Source organism: Staurois parvus, unplaced genomic scaffold, assembly GCF_062004578.1.
Source record: "Staurois parvus isolate SC_StPar_1 unplaced genomic scaffold, SC_StPar_1.0 ptg001328l, whole genome shotgun sequence".
In the NCBI taxonomy this organism is placed as follows: Eukaryota; Metazoa; Chordata; class Amphibia; order Anura; family Ranidae; genus Staurois; species Staurois parvus.
The window spans coordinates 4,205,814-4,224,753 of record NW_028319124.1 but is presented as its reverse complement, the minus strand read 5'-3'; the positions used below and the strand labels follow the sequence as shown (position 1 = coordinate 4,224,753).

The window sequence follows — 18,940 nt, the reverse complement described above, 5'->3', positions numbered from 1 at the left end:
GTAGGTCTTCAGACCTTTCAATTGTTTCCAGAAAGAGAGATGGGAGACCTTCTCAGAAGGCGGCTCTGGAAATATGATCCATTTTACGACATGGAAGGGTCTAGATCAAATAGGAAATCTCCACATTTCTTGTAAACTACCTTTAAAAAAAAGGTTTTGCATAGATACTGGCAATTAAAATAAAGGTTCTGATTGCTATTAGTAGCTTTAACTTTTTTATGTATTGTTTTTTGTAATCAAGAGAGTTTGTTTTCAAATGAAAATTGGCTTGTCTTCTAAAAACTGGAGAAAAGGATAAGCGAAAGTGCTACCTACTGAATCTGTTCCAATGTTAGCCTTTACATTTGGGAAATTGTGATTAGCCAGTCTTGAAAATAAAAAGCTGACTTGCTCTCTACCCTAACTCCTATATTGGTTCTTCAAATGAACTGCAGCAACTCCAGTAGGGATTTTGAAAAATGAAAAAGTTGGACAAACCACCAATTTTCTCATTAGAATCCAAGATTTGCCTTGGCTGCTGGAGGGGGCTGAAGACCCTCTACAGAGATATGTGCACCCACCCATGGGTGCACACCTTTGACACAATGGCCCAGTTTAGCAGCTTTAACATGATGATAGTTGTACTTAAAGTGGTTGTAAACCTTAGACATGAAATATGAAGAAAGCATATCTCTCTATAGTGTGTACTTGTTGTAGCAATCATGCCACAGAGATGGATGCAGTTCAACCATTTTGGCTCCAACCTCCCTCTTGGCAAAGGATCATCCATCTTGTACAAACATATCTCCCCTCATTCTCCCCCTCCCTCTCTGAGAGTCACAGTGACATTTGGTCGGTGTGTGTGTGTTGGAAGTGTCACAGGCTGGCCAGGAGGGATATATGTTAGCATATGACACCCGTGACAACTCACTTGATTGGCACAGCAGTGTTGCTGGGGAGAACAGCTTCCTTCTCAGAAGGAACCTGGTTCTCCCGCTGTGCATATGACCCCAAGGTGAACCCCTGGGTACAGTGGCTCTGTGCCCTGGTAAGGCAAACCCGCTGCAGCAGTCGGTTGCGTCAGGAGGGAAATTGCAGTCCCCTCCCATGCAACCACCTGAGGGGGGAGGTGTAGCAATCATGCCACAGAGATGGACGCGGTTCAACCATTTTGGCTCCAACCTCCCTCTTGGCAAAGGATCATCCATCTTGTACAAACATATCTCCCCTCATTCTCCCCCTCCCTCTCTGAGAGTCACAGTGACATTTGGTCGGTGTGTGTGTGTTGGAAGTGTCACAGGCTGGCCAGGAGGGATATATGTTAGCATATGACACCCGTGACAACTCACTTGATTGGCACAGCAGTGTTGCTGGGGAGAACAGCTTCCTTCTCAGAAGGAACCTGGTTCTCCCGCTGTGCATATGACCCCAAGGTGAACCCCTGGGTACAGTGGCTCTGTGCCCTGGTAAGGCAAACCCGCTGCAGCAGTCGGTTGCGTCAGGAGGGAAATTGCAGTCCCCTCCCATGCAACCACCTGAGGGGGGAGGTGTAGCAATCATGCCACAGAGATGGACGCGGTTCAACCATTTTGGCTCCAACCTCCCTCTTGGCAAAGGATCATCCATCTTGTACAAACATATCTCCCCTCATTCTCCCCCTCCCTCTCTGAGAGTCACAGTGACATTTGGTCGGTGTGTGTGTGTTGGAAGTGTCACAGGCTGGCCAGGAGGGATATATGTTAGCATATGACACCCGTGACAACTCACTTGATTGGCACAGCAGTGTTGCTGGGGAGAACAGCTTCCTTCTCAGAAGGAACCTGGTTCTCCCGCTGTGCATATGACCCCAAGGTGAACCCCTGGGTACAGTGGCTCTGTGCCCTGGTAAGGCAAACCCGCTGCAGCAGTCGGTTGCGTCAGGAGGGAAATTGCAGTCCCCTCCCATGCAACCACCTGAGGGGGGAGGTGTAGCAATCATGCCACAGAGATGGACGCGGTTCAACCATTTTGGCTCCAACCTCCCTCTTGGCAAAGGATCATCCATCTTGTACAAACATATCTCCCCTCATTCTCCCCCACCCTCTCTGAGAGTCAGAGTGACATTTGGTTGGTGTGTGTGTGTTGGAAGTGTCACAGGTCAGCCAGGGCACAGCAGGCAGCTCCGAGTTTTAAACCATATCTGAGCTGGGTGCCGAGTTGGCTGGGAAGCTGAGCAATCTGGAACCTCGTAAAAAAAATAACCCAAGCTTTCCCCTGAGTTCAAAGACATTCCAGAGAAGTAAGGAACTAGATAACACTTTTAAAATCCATTTTTCCCCTATGTCTCATATCTTGGAATATGAGAGACTTACATAAAAACCAGGCCTTCAGATTGCTCACGATCAGACAAATCGTTTGATAGGTCACACTCCCTGACAGGAATACCTAGGAAAGCAGAAAATTACATCTCTGGAACCCTTCAAGTATGTATTTCATATTTCATATCTAACCGTTGCTCAGATATTAATGCATATTAATCTACCCGCGGGTGGAATGGTACTTGTGCCTAGGAAAAGTTATGAGCCAAAATATGAGCTAGGAGAGATTTTGGTTCTAGTTTGGGTCTCCGCCCAGACAATCCCTCCCCAAATGAGGCATTGGTCCTTGGCTTCAGAGACACCCCCTGCTGGGGGACTACAAAATAGCCTGTCAGGCCTAAGAGGAGTTGAAGAATTCTCCCGTTTAACAGCAGAACCAACTTGGGAGACATGTCCTTTTGCTCTGAAACTTGATCTGCTTAACCCAAGGCTGATTGGCAAGTACTTTAACCATTTAAACCTCCTTTTAGTTACCGCTTTACTGTGCTATTGTTCTCTGTATTTATATATATATTGGTTACATCTTTTCTCTGTAAATATTTTTATTGCACCCTTTTGACCTTTTAGTAATAAATCTTTCTTTCTGAAAATGTTGAACTGTTTCTATAGCTTCGTTAATGCAACTTACGAATTCCTGCCTCTAAAATAGCGCTACTCTGTTTGTTTAACCCTCTGTATAACCTGTCTGTGGTGACAGTGCTATACAGATGATTATCTCAATCTTCATAGTGTTATTGCCGATATTGCCGAGTTTCCTCTTTCTCTGTACAAAAAAGGAGGTGGTGGCAGTGTAAAGAGTTAATTGCATAATTAACCTGACCCAGTAAGAATCGCATTCAGGATGCCGGTACATCAATTTGTGGTCCATTAGCTGGAAAATCGTTGTGCAGGGTTTCATTGTTACGCACGTGACATTGCGGTTTCAGATTGGCTAGTCCTTCGGTCATGAGTTTGGTGAGAAGGTCAGGGGTCTGACGCGCGATCGTCACACTTGTCTCAATCAAGAGCAAGTGTTATATCTGTCTGTTGCTTTGTTCCCCTGCTATCAGCATGAGTCACTTCTAACAAGTATTCCTGACACCAAGAGAAAAATGGTGATGGGGAGGGCACAGCCTGTGATTGACAGTCTCAGCTCTGTTTCTATCTGCTGTGTAGAGGAAGATGTGTCCCTTCCCTCCAATCAGCTCTCCTCATTGAGCTCTGCACTGTGTAATTTCAGCTATCTGTCCCCTGCTTTCTGGAAGCTCCCACAAGCTGTAGAAATTCTGTAATTTGAATGGCTGTGGAGAAGAGAGGGCTACAGATAAACGCGTACAAATCACGTAGGAGGATTTGTTTTATCTCTGTTTATTGCCTGAGGCTAGTCACTTCACTGAGTATATGTAAAGGTTTACAGCCACTTTAAATCGGTCCAACTGCCTAAGTCTAAGTTCACACCCATGCAGGTTGCATTTGAGGCATTTCTGCATTGCGTTTTGCGTTGTGTTTTACATTTTTGCACTTGCTTTTTTGACACGTTTTTGATGTGTTTTTGATGCGTTTTGCATTTTTTTTTCATATTTCTTGTTGCTAGGCAGATTTAAAATGCAAAATGCATCAAAAATGCAACAGCATTCCCATTGAAGTCTATAGAACTAAAAATCCAATGTTTTGTTTTCAAAAAAGTCCCTGAACCTCTCCAAAAAATGCACCAGGTGAAAACGTGGAGATGTGAACCTGTCCCATAGGAAATCATGTTAAATGGACTGTAGTGCATTTTTTCAAAACGGAAAACGTGGCAGAAAACGCTTAGGTGTGAACCTAGGGTAACAGTTAATCAGCTCATTTGTTTTAGGTTGTCCTATATTTTGCTGTCAAAACGGTAGTATGTTTTGTTCTATCAATCATATGCATTCATACCATACAGTTATTACATAAAATATTTTTAATGATCTGCTCAGAAATAAAGGAGCAAATGAAGAGATATGAAGATGGAGTGCTACTGTGTAGCATAGACGATCTTGCAGCAGCGGGCTAAGGCCCAGTCTGTTTCCAAGCATTCACATTTGCAGGTATCCGTACCCGGAAACGTAGTTGTACCACAGCTGTTTGCGCATGAGCATGAAAGAGCTGTATAGCCTGGAAAAAAAAGAGAAGAGCATCATCTCCTGCCTGGGGAAGCACCACGCCAACTTGAAGTTTAAGGAAAATGGTCGGATGCACTAAATAGCAATAATTTTATATATTTTTAAGCCAATCTATAGTTAAATAAGACAGACCTCGATCTGGCAATGTGGCTGAGCTTGGTCATTGGCCACATGATGAAACGGCTTTTATATTCCCCTTTATCTGAGACTATGGGGGAGATTTACTAAAAGTGCTGCACACAGAAACTGGTGCAACTCTGCAAAGTAACCAATCAGGATTTATTATAAAAGAAGTGAATTGGTGCTGCGCTACTCAGTGCATGAACAATAAAACATACATAAATAAATAAATCAGAAAATGAATGCACATATGACCCTCATCCAAGTGTGAAAACAACAAATGCAAAAAAAACATGAATTAGTGAAGTCATTGACTTCCTTGCTGAGCATACCTCTGCTGTGACTGCTATTCTGCTATGACCCAATTGGCTTTTCCTTCAGGTGATGCCCCACTGGGATCCTTGCAGTAACCCCTTCAGAGCTGGGGATGTGAATTTAACCACTTCAAGTCCGGACACTTTCACCCCCTTCCAGTTCAGGCCAATTTTCAGCTTTCAGCGCTATCACACTTTGAATGATAATTGCGCGGTCATGCAACACTGTACCCATATGAATTTTTTAGCATTTTTTTGAGATGGATAAAACTTTGTTTTGGTGGTATTTATTCACCACTGGGATTTTATATTTTTTTGCTATATAAATGAAAAAGTCCAAAAATTTTTTTTTTAAAAAGTGTTTTTCTTATAACATTTTGTAAATAAATAATCTTCCTTCATAAATCTTGGCCAAAATCTCTCTTTTTAGTAAAGAAAAAAAAATAACCCAAATTAGTTTATAACCAAAAATTATAATTTTTCAAAACAGTTTTTTACATTTTTATATTATTACTGATGAGGTTTTTTTTTAACATACCATCACCCTAGCAGTACAGTGTCACCATAGTGATACTGTACTACTTGTGGGGGGTGTTGAAGATTTTTTTTTACTTTTTTTACACTGATTGCTTTTACACCCATAAAGGCTGTAAAAGCAATCATTTCTCCTGCTCTCTGGTTGCATTCTTGCAGCCATTGAGAAATACTGTCTGAGCTGTGATTGGTCACAGCTTGTCACATGGTACAAGACTGTTGTGAATAGCCTTGTACCATGTGACCTCGGTGATCATTCACAGATTTCACAACTATTAAACAATGATGTCAGGAAGTGACATCTTGTTTACTATTATTTATGTGATCACTGACTGGCCAATCAGTGATCACATGAATCGAGACCTCACACAGAGGTCCCGTACAGCGATCTGTCCTCCGGACACAGCAGCCACGATCGTGCTGCTGAGCGCTCCCAGTGAGCGCGCACAGACAATGGATGCGGGGACACGTTTAGCAACGTCCACCTGCATCGGCAGCGCTCCCGTCCATCCGTTTATCGACATGGCCTGGACGCGAAGAGGTTAAAGATCTTACGCTGATTTTGGCTAGACTGCCTCTGCTTTGTGGATGTCTATTTTTGAATCAAGTTACACAGAAACACCTACTAATTGAGGTGATAGAGGTCTGTGGCCATACCTGGAGCATGTCTGTGAGTGTTTGCCATCGTCAATGGAGAGGACCCATTTTTCTTTGATTGCTATCAAGGACCATCTATTTGGGATCATTATTTGAGGTTTCTTTATGCTTTATGACTCCTTGGGGGTCACATTTTGAAGGTGGGCGCGCATGCTAGCTGGTGGAGAATTGATTTTATATATATATATATATATAGATATATATATATATATATATCATAACTGGATGTCTCATGGCTTGTGTTGAACATTCTTTTTTGTTCCTGTGTTTTTTGGGACTGCTATTATCCTTTTTGGGACTTACTTTATCACATCAATTTTATTATCATTATTTCCTTGTGTTCACGTCAGTCACTGGCACAGTATTAGCACACTGTGCTGTCTTTATTGATATTTGGTATTGTCTGCACTTATTCGTGTTTTTTGCATTTGTTGTTTTCACACTTGGATGAGGGTCATATGTGCATTAAGTTTCTGATTTATTTGTTATATTGTTCATGCACTGAGTAGCGCAGCACCACTTCACTTCTTTTATAATAAATCCTGATTGGTTACTTTGCAGAACTGCACCAGCTTCTGTGTGCAGTACTTTTAGTAAATCTCCCTCGTTTTCTCAGCTAAAGGAGAATATAAAAGCCGTTTCATCACGTGGCCACTATTTTGGAATATAGTTAGCAGGGGCGAACTGACAACTCATGGGGCCCCCGGGCAATAGGGGATCATGGGGCCCCTATGTCCTTGCCCACATTCGAAACCACACCCCAAAAAAGCCTATAAAAGGTACCAGGGGCATTTCATGGGGCCCCCTACTGACCCTGGGCACTCGGGCAGTGCCCCACTGCTCGAATGGTCAGTCCACCCCTGATAGGTGTCTGCGGCCACTCGGGGGTCATTGCAGTTAGGTTGGTAGCGCAGGAGGACTGTTCTTACCAGGGGCGGACTGACCATTTGGAAACTCGGGCACTGCCCGAGAGCCCGGGGTCAGTAGGGGGTCCCATGAGATGCCCCTGGTACCTTTTTCATAGGCTTTTTTGAGTTTGGGCAAGGACACAGGGGCCCCATGATCCCCTATTGCTCGGGGGCCCCATGAGTTGTCAGTCCGCCCCTGGTTCTTACACAATCAGGATTTATTGTCAAAGCTTAATGGAACAAGCTGAAGTTAGAAGCTGATTGGTTACTATGCAATACGTTTGGATGTTTGCCCAGTTCCCAAAGACTCCTGACTACTATAGCAAAAGTATTTCATTTATTTATAGCAAAAACTTTCTTTTCTTTTTTTTTCATTTTGATGAAGGGTTTTTTTTCTTTGTTTGCCATTTGTCACATGGAAAAGATTTCTCTTTGGTTCCTGTTCTAGAGACACAACAGGAAATAGGAACAAATCTCTGCAAAGTAAGGGGAGTTTTCCCTTTTAGACAGTTGTCACCAGAACAGGTGTGCCCGCTGGAAGATTTATTCCCACCTCTTGTTTTGGTGACAGCTATAAAATTTGGGATTTCCCATCACTTTCCATCTCTGTAATGATGGTCATCAGGACAAATAGAAAGGCTGAGTCTTCCTTACTTGGGCGCAGACAGAAATAAGAACCTGACAAGAGGTTTCAACCTCTCATCATTCTCAACAGCCATGGCTGTAAATACACTTTAAGGGAATGGAATATTATATGACTTTAGATCGCCTTTAGAGGAAAACACTAAATTCCAAACATTAGCAAGTAATGGTGTGAATGTTAAAGTGGATCTAAACTCTCCTATCCTTTACGAGGCAAAGATGGTGCCATCTTAGCCCATAGTTAGACCTACAGTTGCAATGGTGCGATCAATTATTTGAGGGCTTGAAATTTTTCTTGAGTACTGACAGAAACACACAGACAACTGTAACAGTTATCATCAGAGGCATGCCTTGAATGTACTGTAGATCAGTTGGTTTAGTTCTGCTTCAAAGCTTAACTCCGCATTTAACGTCCCTTTAAACAGTTTGTTTGGGGCAAGCTGGCCCACACTAACTATTTACTACATTAACTGGTGTGCTTGCTGGAAATGCTGTGTTAAAGTGGTTGCAAACCTCAGAAATGGAATATGAACAAAGCATAATCCTCCGTAGTGTGTTCTTGTCTCAATCCAGAGCACTAAGTGTCTTTTCTGTCTACTGCCTCATTTCCCTGTTATCAGCATGAGTCACTTCTGACAGGTTTTCCTGGCACCAAGAGAAAAATGGTGATGGAGAGGCAGGGGCGGACTGACAACTCATGGGGCCCCCAGGCAATAGGGGATCATGGGGCCCCTGTGTCCTTGCCCAAACTCAAAAAATCCTATGAAAAAGGTACCAGGGGCATCTCATGGGGCCCCCTACTGGCCCCAGGCCCTCGGACAGTGCCCGAGTTTCCAAATGGTCAGTCCGCCCCTGAGTGGGACTAAACCCTCCAATTCACCAAGGACAGTGCCATCTTTTTAGATCTGCAGTTGCCATGGTGGTGCATAATAGAACAGCTATGAATCTTGAGGGCTTGAAAGATAAGTTTAGATATGGCATAATAACTGATATAGCCCCACTGGCAACTGTGACAATTATAGCTATACCTTAAATGCAGCATCCACTGTGGATATGTGCAATTCGCTTCGGTCCGATTCTAAATCCAACAAATTCTTGGTTATTCGGAGATTCGGATGTATCCGAATTTTTGAATAACAATAGTAATGAATTTTGTTCAAATTTGTTTTGTTTCGTTTATTCAGTTTCTAACAAATTCCAAATTTTCAGAACAATTCAAATTCGAATCGGTTGAAAATTTATTGACTGATCCAGATTCTGTGTGAAAAATAGCTGGTCATTAAGGAGAGGTCTGGGAAGCTGGACAGTGCATCTTTAACATCTGATGACTTATCAGCTGTCAGTGGTTTCCCCAATGACAGCTGAATGTAAAAAAAAGAATTTCCTGCAATGAAAAATAAAATGGCATGGGGTCTCCCCCTATCCATACCAGACCCTTATCTGAGCATTCAGTCCAGCAGGTCATCAAAGGTGGGTGGATGAGCGAGCGCCCCCCCTCCCCCTTCGAACAATACTAGACCACATGCCCTCAACATGGGGGGGGAGTGTTTTGGGCCCCCCAAAGTGCCTTGACCCCATGGTGATGGGGCAATGGTCTCTTCCCGACAACCCTGGGCGGTGGTTGTGTGGGTCTGTGGGCGAGGAGCTTATCAGAATCTTAAAACCCTCTTTATCAAGGGGGCCCCCAGATCCCGCCATCCCCATGTGAATATGAGTATGGGGTACATAGTATCTCTACTCATTCACCAAAAAAAGATTAAAAAGTGAGAAAAAATACACCGTTTTTTACAAATCTTTTATGAAAAAAACAAAAAATAAAAAATAAATGTCCTCCGAAGTAGATCAACTTGAGATTCATCATGACTGATATTGGATTCACTACGGGGGACATTTATTTTTATTTTTTGTTTTGTAATAAAGGACTTGCAAGCACATACAGAGACAGGGCTGCTGATAATGGGGTGACACCAGTCCTCCTGTACGTGGGCCCAGGCAACAAAAGAATCAGATATGGGCAGGAGAGGGGGTGATCGGTGCAGGGGCAGGGGGGGTAATTAGAAGAACTTATCCCCTGGGTGTCTCTCCCTGCGGCAGCTAAAATCTAGCTTCTCCTTCTTTCCCTCCCATCGGCTTTCAGCTGCTGCAGTGAGAGACACATATGGGATCGGTTCCTGTAATTGCACCCCCTCTTCCCAGATTACCTTTCCTGTCCAGGATTCAATTCTCCATGCTTCCCGCTAATAGGAGGTGCTCAGTCAGAAGTCCTAATTTGCATATTTGTTCCCAATCACACAGTGACTCAGTTTAATACAAGATGGCCAAGATGCAGCCAGGCAACATGGTCAGAATGACAAGAATAATAGCCAGGGAACTAGATTTTTCAGGACACCTCAACACATTGCAACATCTATTGTTTCTCTTGAGATTAGGTTTACTTTAAAACAGTATAATCTACCATGAAAAAAATATCTTACCTGCAGGGCATTTTGCAATCATTCCATTGGCTATACTATCTACGCATTTCATATCTGGAACTGGACATTTACACTGAGATCCTCCTGTAGTGGTAGATCCACCACCTCCACCAGTGCTGGGTTGTTCTCCACCATATCCTCCACCTCCTGTTGTGCCTGGACGTCCTCCATTGTATCCGCCACTTCCTCCTGAGCTGGGATAACCTCCACCATATCCTCCACTTCCTCCTGGGCTGGGATACCCTCCACCATTTCCTCCATTTCCTACTGTGCTTGGACGTCCTCCACTGTTTCCTCCACTTCCTCCTGAGTTGGGATACCCTCCACCGTATCCTCCATTTCCTACTGTGCTTGGACGTCCTCCACTGTTTCCTCCACTTCCTCCTGAATTGGGATACCCTCCACCGTATCCTCCATTTCCTCCTCCATATCCGCCAGGTAATAATAAGTTAAAATTAGGCCAAGCTGGCTGTGAAACTGCAGAAATATAAACACAAGCCAAGTTATTTTCACATATGTTACATACGTCATTTAATATCTTTTTGATGGAGCTCGTGCAGAGTTAACCCTGTATAGGTTGCAAGCTGACTATCCCTGCAGGATGGATCGGATCTGTGGATTGGGGAGGATAATGGATCGGACTCCGATCCATTATGCTCAATCTGCAGATCCGATCCATCCTGCGGGGATCGTCGGAGGGGGTGTCACTAAGTGTTATCACACTGTGTGACACCAACTCTAGGGATGCCCCTGCCTATAGTACACACAATCAGAAAATCGTACAAAAAATACTGCTTTCACAGCGACTCTATGATAATCCGAAATTCTATGATAGGACAAGCACAAACATTTTTCTTGTACGATTCCAGATTGTACAATTTTTGAAAATATAATACAAATACATTATTATTATTATTATACAGTATTTATAAAGCGCCAACAGTTCGCTCAGCGCTGTACATTACAAAGGGGGACAGAACATGCGACAGAACAATACCAATACAATGCGATACACGAGGGGTTCGAAGGCCCTGCTCTTTCAAGCTTACAATCTAGGAGGGAGGGGATAGTGGTACAGGAGGAGATAGCTGTGGGGGATGGAGTGGTAGGAAGAGTGGAGGAGGTCGGCAAATTAGCAGGGGGTGGGGTAGGCTTCCCTGAAGAGGTGGGTTTTCAGGGTGCGCCTAAAGGAGAGGAGAGTAGGTGATAATCTGATGGGTTGGGGCAGGAAGTTCCAGAGGATGGGTGACACCCTGGAGAAGTCCTGGAGGCGGGCATGGGAGGAGGAGACCAGGGAACTAGAGAGAATGAGGTCTTGTGAGGAGCGGAGTGTGCGTGTTGGGTGGTACTTGGATATTAGGTCAGTGATGTAATTTGGGGCAGTGTGGTGGACGGCTTTGTACGTCAGTGTTAGAATTTTGAATTTGATCCGTTGCACAATCGGAAGCCAGTGAAGGGATTGGCAGAGGGGGGTGGGAGCAATATGAGAGCAAAAGAAATGAACCACAAGCCGCAAACCAAGCAATCCCATACATCAAGGAGATAGTGGCAGCCTCAGTTTATCTCTGTCCTGGACATACCCAGACATGTTTTGCACCGCCCATGGGGCTTAGTCATGGAATTTAACTGCTTATGCGCAACCCCATAGCAGAAATACTGCTACAGGGCAGCATGGGTGCACAAAATCATGTGTATATATATATGTGATTTTGCAGTTCTGGGAGGGTGCACTACCCATCCAGCTATTCGTGGCCTTGGCTGTCAATCACCGGATCCCGACCGGTGATTACTCACCGACACCCATTGATCGCCAAGTATCTCCAATGGGGGAAAGACCTGTGTATAAACAACGCAGATCTCTCCCCTGTCAGCTCCTACACACTGCTTCGTACGGCTCCACATAGCAGAGCCATACAGTGGGGCAAAAAAGTATCTAGTCAGCCACCAATTGTGCAAGTTCTCCCACCCAAAAAGATGAGAGAGGCCTGCAACGGGCACATCACTTCCGAATTTTCTTTCTGTCATACAACAATTTTCCGAACTTTAGTAACCTCTTCACTTTTGATATGAGACTAGCATGCAAAAAAAAAATGGATGGATCATTCGTCCAATATTCTCATCATGTGTTTGGGGCTTTATGCAGTGAAATGTAGGATGCAAAAGATTCTTTGGCCATTGTTTCTAGAAAAGAAGATCGGATTTGGGACAGTGGGACAGATAAGTATTAACAGGCAGCCCATTGTCAAAAACTATTATCTATCATGTAAGGTAAAAGTAGTATATGCTATGCAATATTCCTGGTACTTACATGTGGATGCCACTAACAGGCAACAAACGAACAGTGTTAACGATGCCATGTTTCTGCAAGAGTGAAAAAAAAAAAAATCGATGAATCCCATTTCCATTTGAAATATACAGTTATCTGCAGTAATACTGATGAGCAGAAAGAAATCATACAGAGCCCCTGTGCACTAGTGACTTGAACCTCCTTGGATACTTGAAACCTTAACAGCATTTTCTGAGGATCTGGAGTGCCTTTTTTAAGGCAGTTTCTCACCAATGCGTGCATTAGTACCTCTTTTGCCCCAATGCACTTCAGCATATGTCCCCATTCATTTCTTGGTTTTTGGTACATAGAAGCCTGTTAAAGACCCATAGGAGAAAAATGGGCGCATGTGAGCCATTGCTTCAAATATCACATACACATAGCTGTAAATGCAACCAAAATGATGAATGATTTCATATGGAGTCATGTCTCCTGGTACCTTTGCCATGCAGCACCTTGCCATTTGTTTTTTTTTTGTAAACAGAGTATGTCTTTTGACAGCCGAATCTGACTTTTCAGACGGCAAATACCAAGGGTGCAACCAAAACATCTGATTTTCATCTAATGTGTACAGTAATCGTATGGAAATCGAACAGAGAAAAAACGTGTATGAGCAGAAGTATAGAACGAGCCTACACTTCCTCTTCTACTATGCATGTACGCTACATAGAAGTAGGTCTTACACTTTTTCTTTTACTTTTTCCTTTGTTGGCCTTAGTCAATACCATTCCAACTACATCATGATATGCAGTTTCGTGGAAAATCAGATGATTGTTCGTCCAATTTTCTCATAGTGTGTACTAGACTTCAGTGTGATACTTGTGCAGAGCTGTTACCTTGCAGCATTCACCAGCCTGAGTGTTCTATACTGAGTTCCTATTACCTAGCTCAGGGGTGTCAAACTGGCCGCCCTCCAGCTGTTGCGAAACTACAAGTCCCATCATGCCTCTGCCTTTGGGAGTCATGCTTGTAACTGTCAATCTTGCAATGCTTCATGGGACTTGTAGTTTGTCAACAGTAGGAGGGCCGCCAGTTTGACACCCGTGAAGCTTGTTCCATATTCCTCTTGTATCTTAAAAACCTTCTTCACCTTCAAGACTTTTACAAACCTTATTTATTTCCGGTACTTATATACTGTTGTCAATTTACACAGCGCTTTACATATATATATTGTACATTCACATCAGTCCCTAACCCTCAAGGAGCATACAATCTAATGTCCCTAACTCACATTCATACATACACATACTAGGGCCAATTTAGAAAGGAGCCAATGAACCTTCCAGCATGTCTTTGGAGAGTGGGAGGAAACCCACGCAGGCACAGGGAGAATATGCAAACTCTAGGCAGGTGGTGCTGGGGTTGGGATTTGAACCAGCGACCCTAGTACTGCCAGGCGGAAGTGCTAATCATTTAGCCACTGTGCTGACCTTTCCACTGTGCTGACCTTTATTCGTGTTGAGCTGTTCTGCCACCCTGCCTACAGGCATCTTGTCCCAAAACACCAGGTTTAGCATTTGCAATAAATAATTGATAGACGTCTTGTCAAAAATAAAAAAAGGACTCTCTGGACAAAATGTGGTCCTAAATTTATTGAGTGACATAGAATATCAGCCAAGGCAAAGATCATTATTTAACTCATATGGTGCAATGTTATTGTAATTAAACAGTAATTGAGGGTTATAACCCCTGCCATTAGTTATGCTAAAAATCAAACTTGTAATTAAATTTGTATGCAAAGATGTGCCTTTTGCTGGAATAATCAACATTCTTGGAATTTAACCTCTTCACGCCGGCCACACACAAATGTGCGGCCTCCCAGCGTCTGGGCTTAGACACCGAGTGGCCGCACATTTGTTTGCAATTAAGAAAAACATATGTACTGAGATCGCGCGCCCTGCGTGCTCCCAGCACGCATGTCCGATACTCACGGAAAGGTCCCGATCTTCTCTTTCGATTGGGACCTTTCCCGACCATGTGACCGCCCTGACGGCGAATCACGGCGGTAACATGACCCTAAAACCCCGCCCCGCTTCCTGGCTTCTGAAACCCTTAAAGGGCCGGGAGGCACCGGCGCCAAGGGGTTAAAGAATGCTGGTGGTTTCATATAAATGTCGGATTTAAAAGAGAAGTATGGTTATCTAAGCGTTACTGCAGCTCTCTACTGAAAAAAGAAAATTTCAAGAATAGATGGAAGGGTATTCCATATAAAACAATTTATACATTGTGGTACTCAGATTGTGGTGGTGTACAGATTGAGGTGTCCTTGTGGGCTGTACTATGTGGGATGGATGGTGCGCACTATGCACATAAAATTTGTGGAGCACCGGGATAAACATAGGATAGACATAGTGTTCCCCGACACTTTTCTCAGGTACATGGTGGAAGTATAGAGGGCTTAGAGCTTTTTTGGTATCGAAGCTATACCAATGTCTGTTCCAGGGGAGAGGTCTTCCAGATTGTGTGCACGGGAGACATTATAGGTCCCTGATTAATCAAACGAGGAACTGGAAATTAATACTTTAATTTAATAAATATATTTCCCTTCTATTAGGGTGTTTTATTATTTTTCGGTAACTTATTGGCTACTGTACTTCAATCAGTATGTTATGATCTTACATTTCAATGAAAAAAGCAATATCTTATATAAAAATTTTTAACAATTTTTTTGTAGGAGATTGATCTTCATCTCCATTAATTGCACAGCGGATGACAATAATGTCAGCTTGGCTGTCCCCATTTTGATTTTATTCAATTTAATTTTAATTCCATTTACTGATTATTATTATTAATCTTATTATGCAGTGAAAACAGATTTTGTAACTATTATCATGTAGCATTTGCTATTATTATTAATCATAATAATAATCTGAATGAAATTCCTAATGATATATTGTAACAATGAGAATGATAATGTTACTGTTGTCCCACTATCTATATTTTGTATCAGTTAGCTTCTCCTGGTGCGGTCCCTTTAAGATCTGGTTAACACATGATACATGAGGAGTGGGAGTGACTTGATAAAGGAGGCCATGCCTCCAAAACACATAATCATAGCAACCTTGATGTGTGTCTTCATCTCCCTGTTCTTCTCTGTGTTGCAGGTCTCTCTCAATGGAGCGTGGCGCTGGCTGGATCGAGCGCATGCGCAGTAGCAAGGGCATGCTAGCATCTAATCACGGTGGTTCCTGTCATTTCAGGCTGACAGCTAGCCTCTTGGAGGTGTCTCCCGTTTGAGTGTATTGGGTAAAGGTTTTATAGTTGCTCTTAATAAAAATGTATTGCACTAGGGCACTAGGGTTTTGGGTTGTTCCAAAAAACCAAACATACATACTTACCTAGGTGGATGAACACCGAGAACTGAGTGATCACATGACCTCTGTTTGCCGAGTTCTCAGTCTTCAGTGAGCAGAGATTGGTGACTGTCTGTGCTCCACCCCTCTAGTGCTCGCTGGAGTGCCAGACTATCGAGAGAGCAGGAGCGGCTGGCTCTCAACGGCACTCTAAAAGGCTGAGCCAGCTGCCAGTCAGGCATCTGAGCAGATCCCGATATTATTGTTACAATGCCTGCAGAGCCTGGACCAGCTATGTGATATCAACCAACAGCGGGCTTTAGCGAGCTGGGTCACAGAAGTGCAGAACTAAGTGCACTCCAATGACCCACCGGAGAAGTATGGCCAAAATAGCTTTGGCCATATTTTGCCTTTAATTTAACCATCATATCTTCATATGGTCAAATATGAGTAATGGAAAAATTAGAGTAGGTTCAAGGGCTGTCTGTGTCCCCAAATACTGATGGCAATGAGAAAATCCAACATTTTCTGATAATTAATTGAACAGGAATAAAGGTGAAATCTATCAATTGGGGACACTTGTTCCAGAGACAGCTAAGAGCGGATTCATCCCTTTTCTTCCTGTTTTGTCTATGGCACAGAAAGTGAAGGGAAATCTGACACATACAGAAAATAAAATTTGAAATGGCTTTTAACCATTCCCATTGTCCATTTTTTATCTTCTAATTGAAGATAAACATTTATTTTTCTCATAAATACTGTACACAAACACATCTTACTGACAGTGCTTTTTTTGCTAATGCAAATTGTAGACTTAAAGCGGAGCGCCACCCAAAAGGGGAAGTTCCGCTTTAAGCCTTTGTCCACTGCTCCCCGTTAAGGATTAGCACCTTTGGGGAGCGGGTACCAGAATTTGATAGGTACCCGCTCCCACTTCCGCTGCAATCGCCTAGGCGATCAGATGCAGACGTTGTCCTCCCCCCTCCCTCCCCATAGTCTTCTGGGACACGTGACAGGTCCCAGAAGACTACGGGACCATTCACAAAGCACAGCGCTTCTCACGCATGCGCAGTGGGCACCCGGCTGAAGATGCCGGCGCCAGGGAGAGAAGATAGCAGGTGAAACCAGCCATGGTGAGAACAGCGCTGGACCGAGGCCACATTTATAGCCATGTATGGGCACCTTGGTTGTACAGAAGTCGATCTACTGATTGACTTCTGTACAACCAGCCTGTCGGATTTTTCCTGATCGATAGCCAGCAGCACTGATATGTGTGTTCTGACAGTGGGGAAGGCTGTTTCTGCTGTCAGAACACAATAGCACAGCGGTTGGATTCCCCCATCCACCTCAAATATGTGGATGGGGGAACTGGATACTTATTTTCGTTCAACCCGCTAGTTGAATGAAAAAAAAAGATGAATGTATGGGTTGCCATGCAGTAGCTCTGCAATCATAAGAATTCAGTTCAACAGCAACCATTGCCATATATTATTGAATGGAACTATACACATCTTAAACTGGAAATTTGGCTTTAAAAAGTTGCTAGCAGTGAGGGTTTTTTTTTATTGAAGAAGGGACTGACTATTGCTGGCCATACATTATACAATTATCTGCAGATTTTTGGCTTAGATTTACCAAAAACCATATAATAGGAGGACAAACCTAAACAACACTTTCAGTTGTATCCAATTAGGCAGGCCCTTGCACTACACAGTTGAAGGTAAATCTAAAGGAAATTGGGCAGAAAATTGGAAGATAATTGTATAATGTATGGCCAGCCTAAGTCTCCTCAGCAATAAAGGTTTGTACCTGCCTGCTTGCAAACTTCCTTAGAATGTGCACTGAGTTGTGCATGCAGATATGTCATCCCACCTGCTCCATCAAGATGGCCTAGGATACCGAACCCTGAGAAGCAGAGATGTGCACAACTGAAAAATTTGTTTCAATTTGGATTCGTTCATTAGGTTAATAATATTGTTTTGTCATATTCGATATGTTAGAATGATTTGTTTTCAGAATTTGTTTGTATATTTGTTATTTTTTAATCAATTCAAATTTGCATTTATTTGAAGTTTAAATTTCGGAATTTGAATATTCTATTAACTTCTATTCTGTTCTTCTATTTTATTCTATTTTATCTTCTATTCTATTCTAGTTTTTCTATTCTATTCTTTTATAAGCTATTCTTTTTTATTCTGTTTTAATCTATTCTATTTTATTCTATTCTAGTCTATTCTATTCTTTTCTATTCTATTTTATTAAGCAGCCTAAGTAGGAATCATCTTATTTCACTTTTTTTCCTTGCTGTATTTATTGCAATGTGTTTCCATTTCGAATTCAAATTTATTTTGGAATTCAACATAATTTTAGAATTCGGATAATTTGTTTAGTTATAATTTTATTTGCTTTGGATTTGTTAAAGTTCGTTACTATTGTGATTCAGAAATTTGGGTACATCCAAATCTCTGAATAATGAAAATGTAGTCCTAATTTTGATTTGCAACAAAACGAATTGCACGTCTAGTAAGAAGACTGTGTAAGTGCTTGTGTACACAAGCGTTGTCTTCCTGCATTTTGCATTCAAACGTATGAGTCTGGGCGGCTCTTCATGAAAAGGCTCTGACTGATGGTGTATGCAAGCCTTTAAACTGATTTTAATTTTGGGGACTGTTTCTGTCTAAGCTCATTAGAAAAAGAAATATCAAGGGAATATAATATAACATAACATAAAACAAATATCTATATTTTCCCTCATCCCTTTTGCTTACCTCCCACAGCAGAGAGCAATCCGTACAGCTACGGAGACAAGTCCTTTTTTATAGTAACCGCCACCATGAAATTTACACCCTGTAACCTGGCGAGGACATTCCCTGGGCTAACCTATAATTTAGGCTATAGGCGTGTATAGCTATACAACCTGTTCAGGGACAACACCCAATAAAAAATTATGGAGATAATTCATATATTGGTTTTCCTTGTGCATTCATATATAATTAATTTGGGAGAGAAAAAATCAAAGAACATTGCACCAGACATTTTAACTTCTTGCCTACCAGGCACTTATACCCCTTTCGTGCCCAGGCCAATTTTCAGCTTTCAGCGCTTTCCTTATTTGAATGACAATCACACGGTTATGCAATATTGTACCTATATGAAATTTTTATAATTTTTTTTCACACAAATAGAGCTTTCTTTTGGTGGTATTTAATC

The 18,940-nt window shown here is 42.6% G+C and overlaps 1 protein-coding gene across 1 annotated transcript; it reads right to left on the bottom strand.

Moving 5' to 3' along the window:
• Positions 1–4,242: 4,242 nt before the first annotated feature.
• RETN (resistin) lies at positions 4,243–18,589 on the bottom strand. The gene is made up of 4 exons (XM_089661287.1): positions 18,499–18,589; positions 12,420–12,472; positions 10,112–10,588; positions 4,243–4,454 (listed from the first exon to the last, which is right to left on the bottom strand). Exons 2-4 carry the CDS (start codon positions 12,466–12,468, stop codon positions 4,315–4,317), a joined length of 666 nt encoding a protein of 221 aa, XP_089517413.1. The 5' UTR covers positions 12,469–12,472; positions 18,499–18,589; the 3' UTR covers positions 4,243–4,314.
• Positions 18,590–18,940: the final 351 nt, after the last annotated feature.

What these genes read in the sequence shown, in the direction of transcription:
- RETN (XM_089661287.1), bottom strand. Translation starts at nt 12,468, where the DNA reads ATGGCATCGTTAACACTGTTCGTTTGTTGCCTGTTAGTGGCATCCACA. An exon ending in CCTGTTAGTGGCATCCACAT is followed by an intron (nt 10,589 to 12,419) that starts GTAAGTACCAGG and finishes ATATTTCTGCAG; the next exon opens with TTTCACAGCCAGCTTGGCCT. An exon ending in GATTGCAAAATGCCCTGCAG is followed by an intron (nt 4,455 to 10,111) that starts GTAAGATATTTT and finishes TTTTTTTTCCAG; the next exon opens with GCTATACAGCTCTTTCATGC.